The sequence below is a fragment of the Vespa velutina genome, chromosome 16 (assembly GCF_912470025.1).
Source record: "Vespa velutina chromosome 16, iVesVel2.1, whole genome shotgun sequence".
Classification (NCBI taxonomy): domain Eukaryota; kingdom Metazoa; phylum Arthropoda; class Insecta; order Hymenoptera; family Vespidae; genus Vespa; species Vespa velutina.
Window position 1 is genome coordinate 3,927,151 of NC_062203.1, and position 21,311 is coordinate 3,948,461.

General features: G+C 28.0%; 2 protein-coding genes across 15 annotated transcripts in view; one reads left to right on the forward strand and one right to left on the reverse strand.

The window, feature by feature from the left end:
• LOC124954833 (transmembrane protein KIAA1109) overlaps window positions 1–12,761 on the forward strand; it is a 28,355-nt gene extending 15,594 nt beyond the window's left edge. Inside the window, 27 exon segments of the mRNA XM_047508359.1 lie at window positions 2–293; window positions 389–898; window positions 979–1,382; window positions 1,481–1,919; window positions 2,009–2,256; window positions 2,373–3,070; window positions 3,175–3,335; window positions 3,423–3,631; window positions 3,880–4,109; window positions 4,185–4,403; window positions 4,520–4,591; window positions 4,709–4,864; window positions 4,954–5,133; window positions 5,265–5,466; window positions 5,636–6,018; window positions 6,113–6,525; window positions 6,677–7,006; window positions 7,142–7,453; window positions 7,567–7,759; window positions 7,865–8,094; window positions 8,199–8,480; window positions 8,575–8,763; window positions 8,869–9,075; window positions 9,348–9,371; window positions 9,969–10,099; window positions 10,248–10,456; window positions 10,564–12,761. Of these exon segments, the coding sequence (XP_047364315.1) occupies window positions 2–293; window positions 389–898; window positions 979–1,382; window positions 1,481–1,919; window positions 2,009–2,256; window positions 2,373–3,070; window positions 3,175–3,335; window positions 3,423–3,631; window positions 3,880–4,109; window positions 4,185–4,403; window positions 4,520–4,591; window positions 4,709–4,864; window positions 4,954–5,133; window positions 5,265–5,466; window positions 5,636–6,018; window positions 6,113–6,525; window positions 6,677–7,006; window positions 7,142–7,453; window positions 7,567–7,759; window positions 7,865–8,094; window positions 8,199–8,480; window positions 8,575–8,763; window positions 8,869–9,075; window positions 9,348–9,371; window positions 9,969–10,099; window positions 10,248–10,456; window positions 10,564–10,783 (7,143 nt within the window). The 3' untranslated portion in view covers window positions 10,784–12,761.
• Window positions 12,762–14,796: 2,035 nt separating this feature from the next.
• The window catches only part of LOC124954834 (myelin regulatory factor-like protein), a 38,234-nt gene continuing 31,719 nt past the window's right edge, over window positions 14,797–21,311 (reverse strand). For 4 of the 14 annotated variants that reach the window (XM_047508369.1, XM_047508364.1, XM_047508372.1 and 1 more), the window contains 13 exons: window positions 20,935–21,210; window positions 20,633–20,811; window positions 20,091–20,307; window positions 19,718–19,897; window positions 19,295–19,624; window positions 18,898–19,157; window positions 18,434–18,784; window positions 18,187–18,358; window positions 18,032–18,107; window positions 17,751–17,863; window positions 17,307–17,560; window positions 17,002–17,221; window positions 14,797–16,890 (listed from right to left, as the gene is read on the reverse strand). In XM_047508369.1, the coding sequence (XP_047364325.1) occupies window positions 16,816–16,890; window positions 17,002–17,221; window positions 17,307–17,560; window positions 17,751–17,863; window positions 18,032–18,107; window positions 18,187–18,358; window positions 18,434–18,784; window positions 18,898–19,157; window positions 19,295–19,624; window positions 19,718–19,897; window positions 20,091–20,307; window positions 20,633–20,811; window positions 20,935–21,210 (2,703 nt within the window). In that variant the 3' untranslated portion in view covers window positions 14,797–16,815. The remainder of the gene's footprint in view (window positions 16,891–17,001; window positions 17,222–17,306; window positions 17,561–17,750; window positions 17,864–18,031; window positions 18,108–18,186; window positions 18,359–18,433; window positions 18,785–18,897; window positions 19,158–19,294; window positions 19,625–19,717; window positions 19,898–20,090; window positions 20,308–20,632; window positions 20,812–20,934; window positions 21,211–21,311) is intronic. The other 10 variants (XM_047508374.1, XM_047508365.1, XM_047508373.1 and 7 more) reach the window with 8 other exon arrangements.

Sequence of the window (21,311 nt, forward strand, 5' to 3'; positions counted from 1 at the left end):
AAAAAAAATGGCTGATATGACGGTCGATGATATGATACAAAAACAAAATGTTTTATATATATCAAGAGGTCAACTAAAGAAGCATACTAGCACAGTAGTTAATTTCAGTCTCAATATACGTTATATCAGTCAACAAGTAAATATGCCATTACTTAGATTATTGCATCAAATTAGTAATATGTATCAAAATGTTAAAGAAACACAAATGGAATTGAAAGAACAACGTCCTGAAACCAAACGAAATACAAATTTACTTGTCAATGATACTGTCACAAAAAATGGCTCCTCCTCAAGTAAATATGTTTTATCTAAATTATTTATTATTTGTTTATAGATATGAAAGAATATTATGTTATATTCAATGATTATTTTTTTCTTTTGCATCTAGCATCTGATTTACAAGAGCACCTTCTTATTGGAAAGAAAGCAGAAGTTCCATTACTTCGTAGTAGTTTTGAACCAAATCAGCAAAAGGTCATATCACCAGGTGCAAGTATTAGATCTCGACCGCAAAGTTTTGCTCAAAAATTGCGTAGTACAGGAAAAAGTGTAAAAGGTTATATTAATCTGAGCGAAGGCGTTATTACACCTAGTTTTGGAGCGAGTCCCAGTGGATCGGGCCTTGATAAATTTAGTATATTATCGGATAAATGCAAAGATACTGTTAATTTAATACCAAGATGTTGGAAAACTATCTATTATCTCTTGGATTTATACGCAACACGTCCAGAAACTAAGACTATTACACATCGATTTTCTATTCCCGCGGATGCGGCGGAACATTATAAAACAAATAAGAAGTATGAAATTTTGAACGAAACAAAAGATGGTGGGGATATTGAGAAAGGTTTAAATGCAGAGAATAGTTCTACACCGGTACCACCTCCAAGGGAATTAAGTGGGTATTATAAATATAACTAATCAAATAAATTTATATTGTCATTTACACTGCATATTATTGAATAGGTATTGTAACAGGTGAAAGGACTAGACTAATCATTTTTGGAGTTGCAAGAATACATAGAACTCGGCTTTTGGCTACATTAAGTGGATTAAAACTAGAAGCTGAAATTACAAGCTTGCATGCAAGCTTAACGTGCCGTAAAAAAACTCGACCTGCTAGTTTGGAATGTAGTTTGACAGGACAGATTGGTAGAACTATGATCGTTTTACTGGAAGGTGTAGCACCTAGTCAACAAACCGTTGTCAAGATTACAGTTGGAAAATCACAAGCTTTATACTCTAGCATAACCAGACGTCAAAAAGACAAGAACAGTGGCTTGTTAACTGTTGGAGCTGTAAATATAGATATACCACAGCATCCAGTTGCTCTGCATGGAATGATGACAAGAGGTAGTAAACAATTATCATCAACTTTACAGGTAAGATTCAAAATACTTATATATATCTTTTTGTAATTATTTATTTCGATATATTACGTAATATATGTCGAATCTCTTTCATTTTCTCAATTAAATAGGAATTAAGAGTTACAAGAACATCCTCACGAATGTCGAGAGGACAACAGCCAGATGATTTAGATGCTGGACCCAGTAGTCCACATCATGATGCACCAGCACCTACTGTTGATGAAGAAAAATCTCAAGCTATGCCTAGCCTTTTGGAACCAATTGTTATGCAATTTCATATAATACTCCAAAGTTTAAGTATAACAGCTGCATTGCTTCCTTCTTTACAAGCACAATATAAAATGGATCAAGTGAACAGTTCGGGTGTAACTGGTAGTAAAGCTAAATTTACGATAGACCTGCCTCATCATAGTCTAAGTTTTACAACCAAATTACAAGTAACAGAAGCAAATCTACCTTCTGAAGCAAGTATTGAACTTCCTCAAGTACATGTGTCAGCAGAATATATACAGGATGGAAATAACAATTTAAACGATAGTAAAATTGCTGGTAAGAATCTCTTTAAAATTAATATAATGAATATTAATAAATTCACCTGAGTATGTAATTAAAATTTATTTATCTGTATAATTTCGTAGATGGGGTTGTTTTAAGACAAGGTAGTTATTTGAGTGCCACTGCAGACATTGGTACATTTGAACATTCTTTAACAACAGATCTATTAAATCATTTAGTATTTGTACAAAAAGTATTTATGAAAGAAGTTAATGAAGTTGTACAAAAAGTATATGGTGGAGAAAAACCAGTTCCTCTCTGGCTTGAAGATGACGAATCTACAAATTCTACTTTAAAAAGAATATTATTTTCACTGGTCATTCGTATTAAGGTAATATTATTATGCATTATGTACGATTTCATTTTTTTTTTTTTTTTTTTTTTTTTTTTTTTTTTTGTATTAATATTATATCTTTTCAATTGTAAAATTTTTCTATCCTTTTACAGAGAATACAATTAACTGCAACAACTCCAACAAGTTCTGCAGTTCGTTTAGAAACCGGTACCGTTGAATTTCAATTATCTAACAGAGTGCAAAATGTCTCTGGTGCAACTCAACCAAATCCACACATGAAGTTATTTGGCAAAGCACAAGTTGATATTAATTTGAGTCTCGGACAATTATTAAAAAATGCTCTGTTCGAAGAAGCGGAACCGGAATTTCAACAATTTGCATTTTTTAATACCAGAGTAGGTTTACGAAATGCATTTCAAGAAGAAATGGCCCAAGGTGAAGACAAAGAAGTAGTTTTAATTACTCTAAAACGTCCATTAATTTATATACAACCAATGGCTATCGATAAAGCAATACTCGTTTGGTTAAATTATAAGAACGCATATGAATATTGGAACGAAAAACGAGCTAATTTAAATAAAGAAGTATTAACAGCTACACAACAAGTCTTTGAAAAAGTTCCATTTGGCCAATTAACGAGTCAACTTAGCGCACCGCATTTGGGAACATTATTTTTACAATTGACAGTAGACGACATGGGTATTTGTTTGCCATTAAATCCTTTACCACCGAATAATTGGGGATTAAACAGAGGATTATACGACGGAGAATTAAGGGGTGCAGTTGTGGTTACACTTGAAAATACCAGCATATCAGCATGTAGTAGTGGTAGTTTAGTTAGTAAAGCAAGGTATTACTTTTTATATTTCTCTTAAAATTATATTTAATTTTTTTTTTTTTTTTTTTTTTTCTTTTTTTTTCATTATTAATTAGGAAATATATTATTTTTTCTAGGTTTGTAGGATTATGTCTAAGATTTGCAGAAGATTTTGAAACATCTTTAGATGATTGGAAACCAGATATGACTGATAGTAGTATTATGAATTTGTGTGTAGTTTCTGAAGGTACTTATGAAGTATGTAGTAGAACAATTGCACAGAAACAAGATAAATCAGGTATTATATAAATTTTTTATATGAATAATTACAAAGACAATTTTTACAATATCATATATCTTGAATCTGAACAAATAATTTTTGTAGATAACGCCAAATGGATATTAAATGTTCAATGGCAAATGGAAGGAGTCGATATCCATCTTGATGTTAATGTAGGACAACAATTATCAGCACTTGGTCATACATTGACAATGTTAACAGGTTTTGAAGAAGATGATATACATGTTCCAGCTGATTACGATAGCGATGATGCAGATCAACCAGATAATAGTACTAGTCAGGTTAAAAGAAAAGTATGGTTTAATTAATTTTATTTTGTTTTCTTTTTTTTTTTTTTTTCTTTCTTTTCATACTTTATACTCTATCTCGGTTTTCTGTACAGGTAACATAATATAAGAGAAACATAATATTTTCTTAGTTCTTATCTGCAAAATATAAAAAATATTTAATCTAATTATATTAGATATAAATTATATTCTTTACGCCTTTTTTGTTTTTTTTCTTTTTTACATAAACAATAACTTGTTAAATATTTTTTTAGGAGAGTATTTTGATGAAGAAGTCGAAAAATTGGACCGACAGTTTGCCTGCGTTTGTCTTCGATCCTACTTTAGACGCAAAGAAACGATCAAAATTAATTGAAAAGGAAATGAATGAACAAGCTAAGATAATAAACGATTTAAGATCATTAGGTGCATCTCATGGTACTATAGAACAAGAAATGAAACGTTTACATGAATTAGAAGCTATGGTATTTAAGGACTTTAGAAGGTAATGTTATTGTAAAATAAATGCTAAAATGAAAAAAAGAAAAGAGATCGTATGTATCAATATTAATGTTTTTAGGGATATGATACAAAAATTACGAAGACAATCGGTTAAGGCATCTGGAATAAAAGGTAAATTAGGTCTTGGGAGTAAAACTAATGCGTATCGTTCAAGGTCATTTATTGTACCTTCACCAACACCAGAACATCAACTTGAGAGCCCAGAAGATATGAATATAGAAATAAATTCAGCAAATTCGGCTAGTTACGAAAGTAGTCCTAGAAGTGGTCCAAGCAGGTAAGATACATAATAAAATAACGCACGTTTACCTTTTCATTTTCCGCATTTTAATCATTAGTATATACATACTTGTAAATATATGATAGTATTCCATTTTCATGCGATTATTGTAGATCTGCTTCTCTTCGTGTTAGAGGACTTAGCGGACAACGAGTTACATTTAGTGATACTCATACAATGTGCAGGTGAATTGAAACTGAATATAATGTTCAATTAAAAAAACTTTACATTCCTATTTATATTGATCAATTATCCTTCATTTTTTTTTTTTTTTTTTTTTTTTTTTTTTTTGATTAATCCAGGCAATCGTCCTTACCTAGCGCGGGATCAGAGTTCAGTTTACCTGAGGGAGAATTAGAATGGCCAGAGACTATTGAAATAGAAGGAGAGCAAGTTGAATTAAGAAAAAAAAGTAGAGACGCTAGTTGTACATCTAGTTATGACAGCATGGAAGGAAAGTACGTAGAGAGATAATTATTATATGTAGAAGAATATTTATGAATCTCTTATTATTTAATCTTAATATATATATATTTTTTTTTGATAGCGCACCTTTACTCGACTCATTTGGAAAAGAGCAAACTTCGTCTACTTCATCACCATATATAACGCCACAAAAAACTCAAGAACCTAACATAGACTTCGAACTTGATGTAAAAGTATTAATTAACAGTGGAAAATGTGTTCTTCATACAAAAGATCCAACGAGGGAAGACGAAATTAAGCTGTAAATATTAATATTAAATTATATTAACAATTACGAGTTAATATACGTACATACATATATATATATATGTGTGTGTGTGTGTATGTATGTGTGTGTGTGTGTGTATTAAATTTATTATGTTTTTTTAATAGTATGAGTAAAATGAAAAAGGAGAGATCCTGTTCTGGTGGAACGTTCGAATTTCAACCTAGCAGTCCAAGTAGTAGTAGAAAGCATTTAAGTAGTAAAGAAAAATCATCCACCGCTAGTACATCACGATTACGATACTTACAACATGCGAGTGTACCTTTAGTAGATTTAACGATTTTTCGTATTCCTGGTCTAGATGTGAAGGTAAAATTTATAATCTTTTCAATATATAAACTGAAATATAATTAATGGAATGTTATTAATTTATTTTTCTTTTTTTTTTTTTTTTTTTATTTTTTATTTTTTTTATTTTTTTTTTTTTTTTTTTTTTTCTTATTTTTTTTTTTTTTTTTTCTTTTCTTTTTTTGTATAGGTTCATTATGAATCCAAAACTCTTCCCGAAGAAACTATGTCTCCGCGTGTTTCAACAGAAAATACTTTATTAAATCCTACTCCTACATCTACTCAACGAAAATCTAGCACTAAAAAAGCTAGTCTATTTGCTTGGATGACTCTTCAAAGTATTCCAGAAGAAACTATCATAAGTCCTCATATTTTAGAATTTTTTGAACAAACGTTAGAACCAATTCCAAGCAAAAGTAATTTTCAAAATAACACACAAACGAATTCTGGCTTTCCGTCGGAAAACATAGAAAGTACGTCATGGGCAGCCACTGCGGCTAGTGGCAATTATGTTTATGCTAGTTTCCCAGTCGATGTTATAGTATATTTTCATATGCAGCCATCTACTTTTAGGTAATAAAAACAACTCAATATTATGTGATTATAATTTTTATAATTAATTTTTTAATACTGTAAACATTTTTTATTTTGTTTTTATATATTTTAGATTTTCTTGTCTACCAGTATCTAGAGTAGAATGTATGTTACAATTACCTTCCCTTGACATAGTATTCTCTTCAAAACGAGCAGAAGAAGAGCTTATTGAATTTCGAGAATATAAATCTCCAGTTACACAAACTACAGGCAAGGAAACAGGTTCAGCTATCGGTGGATTGTCCGTGACAGGATGTCTTGCAGATTTTTCTGTTTATATCTTTCATCCTTATGGAGGTGGCAAGAAAACAGGTTTAAAAGAAGCTCAATGGTCGCCCTTATCAGACAGTGAAAGAAAAGATTCATTGAGTATTAACGTTGAATTTGTGAAATTTCATTTGTCGAGGATTAGAAAGTTCAATTTCCAGAGCGAACAATTGAAAAAGGTTCCGGATGCGAGTAGTCGAGCTGTTATACGGTTTTCGAGTATGTATTTTATTTTTTTTTATTTTTTTTTTTTCCTTTTTTTTGTCCTTTTTTTTCTTTTCTTTTTTTGAGAACTTTCATCTATATTTAATAATCATTATATAGTCCGAATTATCTATATATATAATATATTTATTTCTATAATTTATAGCAATCGTTGATATCGGTTCTGCATCGTTCAAATACGATATGCGTCGTTTGACCGAAATCCTTGCATTTCCAAAAGCATGGTACAGACGTAGTATAGTCAGACGTCTATTTCTTGGTGATCTCAGTACAGGTACGGCATATTCCGAAGGAGACGGAAGTCCCCCATTAAATCAAGAAGAAGCAGTAATGGGTAGTTCCTTGTTAAAACATTATGATAGACATGGAGGAGATGGATTATCAAAGAGTGCACCTGAGAGAAGTCCTACATTAAATAGAGATAAATTGAGACTTAGTTTGGAAAGCGATATGCCAAAACATGCTCGTTTAAAAGGTATATTTAATATTATTATTTTGATTCAATAAGATAATATTATAATTATAAATAATTTATATATATATATATATATATATATATATATATATATATATATATATATATTTATATCTATATATATATTTTTGTAAGACATTGGACGAGGATGGAGTTTTAGCGCAGATAAAAAAGTAACGTCTGAAGTTAAATTACGAGAATCAGCGTGGGAGACTTTAGTATTATTTGCAGTGAATTTTACTCGTTTAAATGTACATATGAATATGGGTAATGTCATGGGTAATGTCACTTGGATGACCAAAGACTTTAGATCCGATGGAAGATTATCTATAGGTAGTACTGGACATAAAAATTTATATATTGGCATTGGACTGGGTGGTTCCAGTTTAGATGCTAAGGGTGGTATCGTCGGTGGAATTATTGAATTGAGTAAAATTGATACATACAGTTAGTATATTTTTATTTATATAATATCAACTTTTCTTTTTCTCCAAATAAAGAGAAAGAAATTGTGTTAAAAAATATATATATATATATATATTTTTTTTTTTGCTATTCAGTACATATTAGAGAAGAACCTGGAATAGAACCTGATCATACAGTTGGATTAAAATTATTTGCGTTAGAATTACGACTCGATTATATGGGAACAAGTGTACTTATGTCTAGAGTATCTTCCTTGGATGTTACACTACGTGACGAATGGAAGATTAATCGTAATAGCAATGGAGATGCATTTATGCCAACTAGAAGGTACTCTTATATAATTTCATTTTTTTTTCTTTTTTTTTTTTTTTTTTTTTTTTTTGAACAGTGTTACTAATTCATTTATTCTAATATTTATGAACAAAATAATAGGCCAGCAGTCATTTTCATGCATGGTGATTTGAGTTGGGACCAACTTCAACTTATGATCAGTAAATCGACAACAGCAGATTTATTGAAAATGTTTTACAAATTGGACGAGTTCTTTAGTCAACAATTTAAAAGTAGTAAACGAGTATTCAGTTCTTTACAACCGAGACATCAAAGAATAAATAATAATAGTATGAAAAAAAGGCAACAAAAAAAGAGATCTGCTGTGGATGGTAATACTTAGATATGATATAGTACATACAGACACACACACATATTGATATGTCATATATTTATTAAAAAATATCGTATTATTAAAATAATATATTATTTATAGGACCATGGAGTTTAAATCAAATAGCGATATCTGACGCTAGACATCATAGACATTGGCAACGTGTATTGGCTCAAGTAGCTGGTCTTCAATTAGGTAGTTTAAGATTTTCATTGCCATCAGCTGGAACTGTTCTTGGTGGTACAATGGAATTGCATGGTTCAAATATTAGTTTGGCCTGTTTTCATGGTATTAATTTCAAAAGCAAAAGTTGGGCGTTATTTTCATTAAAGGAACCATGTATAAGTTTTGCCACAGAGGCTCAAGAAATTCCAAGTGTAGAACGTACGTTCATCCGATTATTTATAATATTAATGTATTATATTTAATTAATGATATTTACATTTCCTTTTTTTTTTTTTTTCTTTTCTTTTTTTAGTACCAAATACATGTGATGTACATGTTGTTCAAACTTTGACTATTAGCTTAGGACAACAGCAAGAACAGCATGCAAGACATCATTCTATGGCTACCGTATGTAGACTGAGTCGTAGCGTGCTATTTCCTCCGCAATTTAAATCTTTACAAGAATGGTTTCACTATGCTTTTGCAAATAGTGAGATTGATGGTAAGTTGTAAAATATATATATATATATATATATATATATATATATATATATATATATATCCGAAATATGTTAATCATATAATTATATTATGAATTATTATATAGCGGTAGACCGATTTCCATGCGTTGAAAAAGACAGAACAGACGGTACATTAGATAATAATAATCCAACTCGAGGTAGAAGTACATCTACTACATCAGGAAAATTGCAGGATCATTCCCATGCAAGGGAAGTGATATTTGCGTTTCCTTCATTGCAATTACATTTAAAAACTGAACACTTACAGACCGCCCGTACTCCAGATGTTATAGGTATGATAATTTTTTTTTTTTTTAATGTTAATTGTTAAGACTTTAGTAAAAATATGAATAATTTTATTATATATTTTATATAAATATATATGTATAGCTTGTACAGAAATTGATTCAAAATTATATTGATCCTTTATTGTCTCTCTTATGGAATAATTATTTATAAATTATTCTCAAAAATTATTTGAATTTCTCCGTTGCAATTTCTTAGAAAAATTACTCTTATTTTTATATTATATTTTGCAATATTCTTCTTCTTATAATTTTTTTAGGACTTCCTAAGCATATTTTATATAGTAAGTATACAGTAAAACTTTATTCGCAATGTAGCAAAAAGAAAAAAAGAGAGTTTATATTTTTAATAATATCTGTACATATTATAGTGTATACTCTTAGAGTTTTAGTTGCTTCTAATATATTAAAAATATCTGTTAGCAATATATCGTTTGATTAAATTTATCAAGCATGTTTTACAACAAAATGATGCATAAGTGCATTAAAGATATGAAAGTATACATTTTAAGAAATTTCTATTTTAGAATAAGTAGTATAATTCGCATGTAGTGAATTAAGAGCTTTTATAATTATAAATAAACTTATAAACAATATTAAATGCTACATATATAGTGATTAGTTTTATAATTTTATTTATTAATTATTAATCGTTTATTCCAACTAGACATTAAAATTTCATGAATCATATAATAGTATTAATAATATTAATAATAATAATAATAATAATAATAATAATAATAATAAAATGAAACGAAAATGTTGGGATAAGCAAACTTTTATGTTAGAATCGATAAACATTTATAACTCTTCATATATTCATGATTACGAATTTGTAGATTTTTCTGCATATTGGTTATTAATTATTACTTATCTATTAGGTGAGAAGCCGTTAGTGGAGTGCAGCTTCATTACAGAATTTGAAGATCATATTTTTGTTACTGTTGATGCAGAGGCATTCTTCTTTCTGCATGATCTTATTACGTCATATGTAAAGGAAAAAGAACGAGTGGTAAAGATTCTTGTTACGTTACATATGCATCTTTCTTTTATATATATATACATATACAAATTTTTACGTATATATTTAAATTAAATATATGAATAATTATATATAATACATTTAATTTCTTTCCTTTTTTTTTTTTTTTTTTTTTTAGCATACAATGCAAACCATGAGTGCACGTGCACATAGTCCAGATCCGCAAGAAAAAGAAACTGCGAGTACAAGTGGAACAAGTGTTCCTACGTCCACGACTATTACGACAGAAGATGAGAGAAAACGCAAACAATTTGATCCAGCAGAAATGTTCATCAAGGATTGGCGATCTTACAGATGTAAAACATGGCATTTAGAACCTACTGTTAGGTAAGAATTATTTAATATGTATATACACTTGCGTATATGTATATACGAATTATTAATTAAGATAATAATAATTATGAATGATATTCAATATTTTTATATTTATCAAGGTTACTTTCATGGGCTGGGAAAAGTATAGAACCATATGGTATAGATTACATTCTTCAAAAATTAGGATTCTCTCATGCACGTACTACAATACCTAAATGGATTCAAAGAGGATTTATGGATCCATTGGATAAATTGCTTACTGTTCTTATGTTAAGAATGGTATTAGCTGTACGCGAGGAACCATTAGATGAACAAAAGGAACATAAAAGAGAAAAATAATTTGTAACTCTTTTATTTTTGTTTTTCTTTTTTTTTTTTTTTTTTTGCGCTTTTGACTTTTAACGAATATATAAATATATATAAAATCCGCGTGATCTCTATTTAATTATAGCAGCATATGAGATAAAGTAATAATTCGTTGCTATAACTGTAATGAATGACAGTGCGTAGCAAAGATTTGTATTGAACTGAGATACTAAAAGTCTAGAATATTAAAAGTCTCTCTCTCTTTCTCTCTCTCTTTCTCTCTCTCTCTCTGTCTTTCTCTTTCTCTCTCTTTATTTCTATAAAGCAATGACAGATCGTTATGCAATACAGTCTTTGCTTTCCTTTACTTTGTGGAAAGAAATACAACATTAATATTCTAATTAATGAAGAAAACGAACCATAGTGGTTGTAATATGTAATCGTTCTTGATATAAGAACTTTGATCTTGTACATGTAAAGCTGATATATTTCAGATGTATATGATATGATATGATGTGTTTCAATAGGGGTTTGTAAGAATATCTGAAAACATAATAAGATGTAATCAAACACAATTGTACATTAAAAAATTTATAGTAGCTATTAAATTCAATTTCTATTAAGAAATACGAAATTATATCAGTGAGTATACATAATTCAGCACCAGTAATATATATATATATATATATATATATATATATATATATATATATATATATCATGTGTCAAGAAGAATGACGCTGCAGCATATGTATAATGATTATCAATTTGTTCAATATTTTGTTCAGAAATAATTAATAATACACATATACGGATAGACAGACAGACAGACAGATATACGCACATACACTCATATATATATATATATATATATATATATATATATATATATATATATGTATATATATATGTATATATATATAATCTTTAGATCACGCAAAAATGCTTCTAATATGCAAATAGGGACAATTTATATTTCAAATAGAAACTGTTTATTAAAAAATGCATTGAAAACATACTTTTAAATGATTATTAAATGTTGCAGCAATAATTCATTAAATACTGGTGCATTTTCCTATATGTGATACTTTACTGTTAATGTTTTATAGTTAGGAAAGTATTTATTTATGATGAAATTTTTTTTCTTTTTTCCTTTTTTTTTACTTCTTTCTCTAAGATATACCGTTTATGAATATAAATTATAATGGACGAATTAATATTTTTGATTTGTAGGTGTACAAATTCGTATTATTATTATTTTATTATTATTATTATTATTAATATTATTATTATTACTATTAATATTATTATGCTTGATGTATTTGTATATGTGATATAGAATAATCTTGCACACAGAAATAATTAATTAGATATACCAACGAAAAATGACATATAAGCTAGATTTTTCATAAACTGGCCCAAGTTATAACAGTATTTATATACCTGTGTCATAGTTATTAAATGGAAAATATTAAATCGAAATATTAAGCGAATAAAAAAAATACTAGTTGAATTAAAGTTGTCTGCAATTGTCTCTGTCCAAAAGAATTACGTGTAAAAGTGCTAAAATATTAGAATTGCGATATAATAAGATTTAATTGTCTATTCGAAGAATTCATAATCTTTTTTGGGAAAGCGTGTAATTTGTAAAATCAAGTTGTGTTTATTTTTTCTCGAATTACTGTGTATGGTGTAAATATTATATCGAATTTATAATAAGATATGAAGAACATACTTTTTTATTATTCTGTGTATATGTATACAGATTTCTTATAATATTGACTCTGCTATATTATTAGTATTTTCTTTTAAAAAATGAAATTATATAATGAGCAAGTAATAACTTACGTAATTGTAATTATCTCGTATAAGTTATATAGATAATATTTGTATAAGTATTTTGTATTTATTTATACTTTTATTGTAAATGATGATGCATCTCGTCCATATGTAAGAACTTGTGAATTAGTTGCAGCTTATATAGAGTAAACCATTTTTCTTGGCTATTTTACAGAGGTCTTTCATTATTTATTTAATTACACATTTACTTTTTATATATTTGATTAAAAAGAACACTCTATGTAGTCTAATTTAATAAATATTAACTATATTAAATATTAAAAATATATACTTCAACCTCTTTCTATTATTATAAAATTTATGTTTTTGCAGAATAGTTTATCAACGTGCAAATCTATGGAATAGTTTGTCAATGTGCGAATTTGAATCATTGATAAATCACTTCGTAGATGTAATTCCGAGTTCAATCGCTCGATAATGTCCTTGTCGAGTATCAATCGACGAAGTACATGTCGAATAACGATCGACAATGTGCATGTCGAATGTGACTCGATAAAGTGCATGTCGAGTGTGACTCGATAAAGTGCATTTCGAGTAACGGTTGACAATATGCATGTTGAGTGTGACTCGATAAAGTACATGTCAAGTAACAGTCGACAATGTGCATGTCGACTGTGACTCGATAAAGTGCATGTCAAGTAACAGTCGACAATGTGCATGTCGCGTAGCGGTCGATAATGTACATGTCGCGTAGCGGTCGATAATGTACATGTTAGGTAACGGTCGACAATGTACATGTCGCGTAGCGGTCGATAATGTACATGTCGCATAGCGGTCGATAATGTACATGTTGAGTAACGGTCGACAATGTGCATGTCGAGTGTGACTCGACAAAGTGCATGTCGAATAACAATCGACAATGTGCATGTCGCGTAGCGGTCGACAATCATTGATGAACTATTAGGTAGATAGATAAATCATTGACGAATTGCTTCGTAGTTATACCTTAAATCATGAATAAATTACACCGTAGACACTGATAGTTAAATATTTGAATGATAATAGTTAAATTATTAATTAAATTAAATATTATCTAACATTGATTAGATATTTCCCAATAAATGTTATATATCATTGTGAATTATTTTACTGATTTAAAAATCATACCAAACTAGTATTTATTGAAATGAACAGCGAAATTGAAAGTGCTCAGTAAATAAAATATCTTATCTTATTTCATTTTAGAGTGCCTTTATTTATATAGAGTTATGCAAATGTAAAGTGTTAATGTGTTATATAATGTTCTTCATTTTCACAAAAAATACATGAATATCTATGCATTTTCTCTATATTATTTCTTTTGTGTGTATATGTATATATATATGTATATATATATATATATATATATATATATATATATATAAAATTACTTTTATATATATATTTATTGAGATTAAATAGATAGAATAAAAATATTTACCTGGATTACTATCATTACATTTGTATATGTTTGTGTATGTGTATGTTCGTGTATATATTATATATAATTATTGTGTGCATAATTATCTAATAATTTCTTAAATATTGATTTATCATTAACTTACATAATATTACATATTGTTATGTATTTACAAATACTTATTTATGTATATCGCCTAACAAAAAAAAAAAAAATGGAATAATCTCCTTAATAACAAATCAAAGTGCATATTTACTTGCACTTTTCTAAATTATATATTTCTGTTATTAATTTAAGTGTAAAATCGAACTATTTCATGATTGTATTTATTTACTAATAAGATAGTAAAAGAAAATGTTTCTTCTTTGTAATATATAGATATATATTAATAAAATGCATAGTCATTGAGAAAACAAGGACATGTCGATCTGTTAATTACGAAACACACACACACCCACACACACACACACACACACACACATACACACATATGTACTCCTAACGTAAATTAAGCTATTTTAATAATATTGTTTTTACATAATTTTTCATACATAACATTATACTTGTATGTTATATTATTTAAATATAATAAAACATAACATAATTACAATACACAAAATGATAACGAAACAAATGAGTATAGTGATGTATAATAATTCATGTATAAGAGTTTAAAACATAAAGTTACAAAAATATTCGTATTAAAAAGTAATGTGTATGTATAGATATCTATTAAATTTATCGATATATATGTATGTATGTATGTATGTATGTATGTATGTACGTATGTATATATATATATACCCATACATATGTCGAGTAACTTATAATAATTTAAGAATAATTTCGATTAAATTTGTTCATGTATTCTGTTTATACTTGTTGTATATGTTTTTGTTTTTTTTTTTTTTTTTTTTTTTCTTTTTAAATCACTTGTGTGTTATGTTAATCTTATTATGTATGATTTGTACCCTGTTAATTATTTACTAATATGTCAAACATAATTTAAACTTATGTAACGAAAGAGTGTTTACTATTTAATGGTAATCAGATAATATTTTCTTTTTGTTTCTTTTTTCTTTTTTCTTTTTTTTTTTTTTTAATATTAAGGCAAGTAAGATACACAATAAAAAAATGCTTATACTATATTTTATCCTAAAAGCACACAGTCACTGATAATTGTACAATAATAATATGTTCTCTTTTATACAATTTATGTATATGATAATACATTGATCGATAATATTTCTTATTAATTTAAAATTATATTCATTTTTTTTTCTTGTTTACTACGATACATCACAAATTTGTGCATATGAGTCTCTGTTGCATTGGTATTCTCATATAAATTATAAATTCTATTATACAGAGCGAAACATTTAACAGATACACTCTAATTAATTCCCAAATTATGTATTATATATAAACAAAAAATCATGTAACTTTCGCATATACTATACATAATAATTTAGAAGTTATTCAAAGTGTGCATGTAATTGCTTCACCCTGTATTATGCATATGTATTTGCCCCAAAAAAAAAAAAAAAAAAAAAAAAAAAACAGAAAAAAAATATATGGACGGCAGTAAGTTATACAATGCACGTAACTTGCTATTTCTTAATATTTTTTTTTTCTTCTAAGAAATAAAAATTAAAAAATTTTCATGTAACAAATTGTTAGAAATAATTCTATAAAATTGATTGAAAAGGAAATGTTTTCACAATCATTTCTTTCATATTATTTTCTTTGTTCTTTCTTCTCTTCTTTGTGTTAATTAATAATATTATATATTTTTATAATTAATTATATAACAATAGACATTTCCATTGCATGTTCCAATACATGAGGATTTTAAATAAAAAAAATTGTGATAATTTAATTTTGTACAAAAGAAGAGGTAATACATATTAATACATAATAAGTTTAATTAAAGCCCAAACAAAATTAGGATCATGTATGAATGCATTATTAATTGTAAGTATCTTAAAATAATTTGTTTTAAAAACAAATTTTTTTATTATATATATTGTTTCTAGGAACTTGAAATCCTATAATATCAAAAGTATTTGATAATGACAGTATTATAGAAGAATGTAATTAATAATAAATAATGATATATATGACAAAATTTCTCCTTCATTAGTTATGCATAATTTCAAAGGAGAATTGACCAAATCAATTGATATTTGATTCGATATGATTTTACAATTGCGCTTAATATATTAAAAAAGATAGCTATGATGTAATATCAAATTAATTTTACATACATATGTCATAATGCAAATTTGTTTGTCTGTAATTATTTATAAATTAAAACATTTTTTTCTTTTCATTTTTTTCAGTATACATTCATCACTTATCATCCAACTTCTATTAGATTAAAATAAAAAGTTTTGAACAATTATGTTTCATTGGATAATGATATCTGACACATTTGCCATAGATCGTTATGAAAATATATAAAATATATAACTACTTACAAAATACTATGTGCAGTTTGTTCAAAATTTAATGCCCATGTATTAAATATCTGTTTAAATTTTTATGACAGAGAGAGAGAGAGAGAAAGAGAGAGAGAGAGAGAAAGAGAGAGAGAAAGAGAGAAAGAGAGAGAGAGAGAGAGAAAGAGAAAGAGAGAGAGAGAAGACATAAAAAGAATTACAGAGTATCCTAAGGCACGGGAGAGATTTACAATCAGGTTTATTGTAAATATTATCACTTACTGTTGAGATTGATTGAATTGTACACTGAAATTCTGTGTCACTCTTTCTATATCATGGTAAAACATAATTCATGTGATGAAAAATTATTCATTGCAGTCCCGATAAAAGTGCAATGTGAATTCTAAATAATCAACGCCATGTTGATTCTTACAGATATTCTGTAATAAAAAAAAAAAAAAAGAAAAAAAAAAGAAGAGAGAAAAAAGGCAAAGTTTATTAATTAGAAAACGTTTAATTTCATACTTCTCAAATATTTCGAATGTACTTACTTCTTGGGGCTGTACAGTGGGTACACGAAATTTTAATGTTTTCCTGAGATAATGTGCTACATCCAAAGGAAAAGATTGATCGCCTGGTTGATTGTTATTTTCAATATATTGTGTTTGTTGTTGTTGCAAAGTATAAGTCCAACCGCATACCATTGTTTCGTCAATAGAAGTCGATGATACTGGACATTGTTGCACCGTTTGCCAAAACCAAGGCATACCGCTATAATAAATAGCGATCCATATAATTAGATCGACGAATTTTAATTATATAAAAGTTATATTAATTTATATATTATAATACATACAGAAAATGTAACGTAAGATGCATATCAGGCATATGTTTAGATAATGGTATAATACAACTAATATTGTTTGGAGTATTTGGTGAGGCAGCAGTGCAATATCGTTGATCTAAGGAGACATTAAAGCTTTTGGCAACTATAAACAATTGGGGTTTAGGTTCTGGTGGTAAAGAACCAGCAGCGTTACTAGCTACTTCTCCCCAATCTGCACCAACAGTTTCTCGTTTTGTCCTTTTATGTAGATATTTGTAATTGCTCTAAAAAAAAAAGAAAAATAAAAAAATCAATCAATCAATCATATATATTTATTATTGTTAAACTTTATATCTACGTATATTATTAATTTTTATACTAATTATATTTAAATATGCCAGTGAGACCCGTGGAAAGAAAAACGTATTATAGAAAACAAAATAAAAAAATATTGTTCTATATATAATGAGCTACCTCTTTTACGAGAGTTTGTGTGCTAGGATCAGATGGATTAATGCCATTTTGAAAACCTTTGCTTACTTTACGCTTCTCTTCATGAATATTTAAAGGTTGCTCCAGATGATCTGCTGAAAAAAATCAAATATATTACACACACACACACACACACACATATATATATATATATATATATATATATATATATATATATATATATATAATAAAAAAAAAAAAGAGAAATTATTAAAAGTCTGTATTTGTTTGCAAAATATTATATATCATATGATTAAACTTACAAATAGATTTTTTCTCTGGTGGATGATCTGGTTGTGGATCTTCCAATTGATGAATTTCAGCAGAGCAACAATAAATCTATACATGAAATATATATATTTTTGTAATTTTACATAAACACATGCAATTAAATATTATTTATAACATTAATACCTACCTGACATGGACTTTCGAGTTCACTAAAATGTGCAGGACAATCAATTGGTCTTCCTAAAGGAATCGGATCTTTGTTTGATATTGCATCAACGTCTGTTCCTTGATCATTTTCATCTACATTACTAGGAATGGCACCTGCACCGTTTTTACTCAACCAATTCCCAGGAAATTCGCTATAATTATTATTTCTCTTATTAAAAATTAATTCTATATATACATATATATTACACATATAGAATTTAACATACTTATTTTTATCGAGCTTTGGTTGTGGTCCCGAATGATTTATCGGATACCACGAAGTTATTTCTTGCGAATATAATTGTTGCTTCGTGTTAGGCGTTTGTGTTGTTAATGAATTACTTTTTAAGGATAATCCACCGTCTAAACCTCTCGTATACGGACCGTGTTTTGTATATAAAGAAGATATTGTACTATGTAATAAAGAATTCAATCTAGGATCGTATGTTGGAGTTGTTGATAACATTGCTGGATGAACAGGTTTCACAGCCAGCATATCTTTACTTGCCATTGTAGACCATTCGAGGCTACTACGTTTTTGATATTCCAGAAAATATAATGTTGCCATTGCAACGAGACTAAAAAATACGTAATAATCATAAGTTTGTATATTATTAAATGACTTGAAATATATATGCATGTATATATACATATATGTATAAAAAAAAAAAAAAGTAATAACAATAATTACCAAAATGCCATGATCAATATAAGTATAACGATAATAATTTGTATAAATTTATTACTGCATAAAAGTTCGTCCTCTCTTTCAATCCTTTTTGTTTTTCCAAGGATAGACGATTTGTTATTAGTAGGCGATGAGTATTTATTACTCGATATGCTAGATACCGTACTGACGGAACTTTTAAGACTGTCGCCTCTTTTTAATTTAGCAAGGCGTTTGTTTATTCTTTCTAGTTGATCTATTCTAGTTTCCAAACTATCTGTTACCTGTGCAAAATCAAATATGTTTAAATCAAATTATATACTTTAAAAAATAAATTAAATAAAATGAAATATAATGTAACAAAAAAAGAAAAAAAAGAAAAAAAGAAATGTAAGAAAACGATGGAAATGTAAGGACATACTTTACAAAGTTCTTTCACGGCCCCTACATTTTCCATGAATATTCGTTCTTTATTAACCACCAAAAAATTTTCAATTCTTTGACCATTTGGAAGAACAATATCGCCGGCTGGAAGTACAGCTTCCGGTAAAATTTGTTGTACCTCTTGAGCTATAACACCGGTATCTTCTTGTGGTTTTATTCCCAAACCTGAATGCAAGGCAAATTCTGGAGCATATCGATATCTTACAACACGAAGCTGTTGTACATTTCTCAATTGTTCACGTGTATCCACTTCTTGAACATTTTGTTTAGCTCTTGCATCACTTGGTTGAACTATATGACCAGTAACCTGTATGAATATATATATATATATATATATATAAAATGTATAAGTATTTTACTATTATATTATTATATGCACAATGATCTATTGGAAAATTACCTTCATATTTCCATGAATTACAAGAGCCTCGTCCGGTCTATCCGTATTAATACCAACTCGGCCAGCATGATAAACGCTATCAGGTGCAGCACCTCTTTGCCATCCTCCTTCAGCTCCGACACCACTACCCTCAGATTCAAATTGTCCTGGATTACTTGCCTGTACAAAATGTTGCTGGTTCTATAGAACGTTCTGTCCTTTAATATGTTATATTTATACAAAAAAAAAAAAAAAAATAAAAAAAGAAAAAAGAAAACAAAAGTAATAACAATAGTAATAATGAAAGAAAGAAAGAAGGAAAAAAAAAGAAAATAATGGAAAAGATATATAAATAAAATCAATAATGATTTTTATTAATAATAATGAATCTTACCCTAACGATTATTCTTTCCGATGCATGTGCAACGACTTGATAACTTGCTTGGTCTGCTGTATGAGCATGAAGACCAACAACCAAATGAAAATATCTTTGATCTGGATTTGGTTTTCCTTTTTTACGCATATTATTACTCGTTGTTTCACTAAAATGTAAGCGGCCGACTGTTACTTTCGTAACACGTTCGCCGCCTAAATCCACCCTGGAAACAACGCTATTTTAGTGTAATATAGAAAAATGTAATTTATAAGAAAAAACACGTTACATTAAACGTACGAGAACGTGCATCCAAGTCGTTCAATTTTTTCTTTCTTTCTTTTTTTTTTTTTTTTTTTCGAAAAAAATTTTTCGTAAAAAATATTTACCTACATATATATATATATATACAAGCATGACTACGCCTCTAAAAACAAGACCAGTAGTTTCTACTTTTTGATCTGACTATTATAATTCTTAAGATAAAAATTAAAATACCTTAATATTTGAACGCACATCCCGTATTATTTCGTAATTGATTTAATTTAATTTATTATACTCACGTAACAGGATGAAAGGGTTTCTTACTTCTGTCGCTTTGACTTTGTTCTACTCTGATAGTTTGCGTCGGCGATTCGACTTTAACACCATAAAAATGTAATTGAAAGCTATTTATCTTCTTCAATCCTTCACCAGTTCGTACGAATACAGCTTCGCCTTGTAATTGTGCATGACAAGTGATCTAAAACGAATAATAAAAGAAACGATCAATATTGAACAGAATCAATGAACATATATATACATATATATGTATATATATATATATATATATAAATACATGTATTTAAATATTCGATATTCATACCTGAAAATGATTCTTCTTTTGGCAAACAAAAGCATCGTCAGAATTACTAAAATTAAATCCTTTATCCGCATCGACTCTGTAATGCGGTACAGGAAGTTCTTTAAGATTATGATCACAAAGTACGTGCCAAGAAGTTTGTTGAAAGGGATGAAATCGTATGCATTGATAACTTGGATCAATGTAATTACTGTCAGCAACTTCGTCACCATCGAGAACAGCACTGCTACTGCTGCAACTATGTTCCACCGTACCAAGTTCCGGCTCCTTATGCAAAGACCATACGAAGAGTGCAAAATGTAATTGAAAATGAATATTCATTGAATGAATATGAAAATAAATAAAAAAAAAAAAAAAAAAAAAAAAAAAAAGAAAGAAAA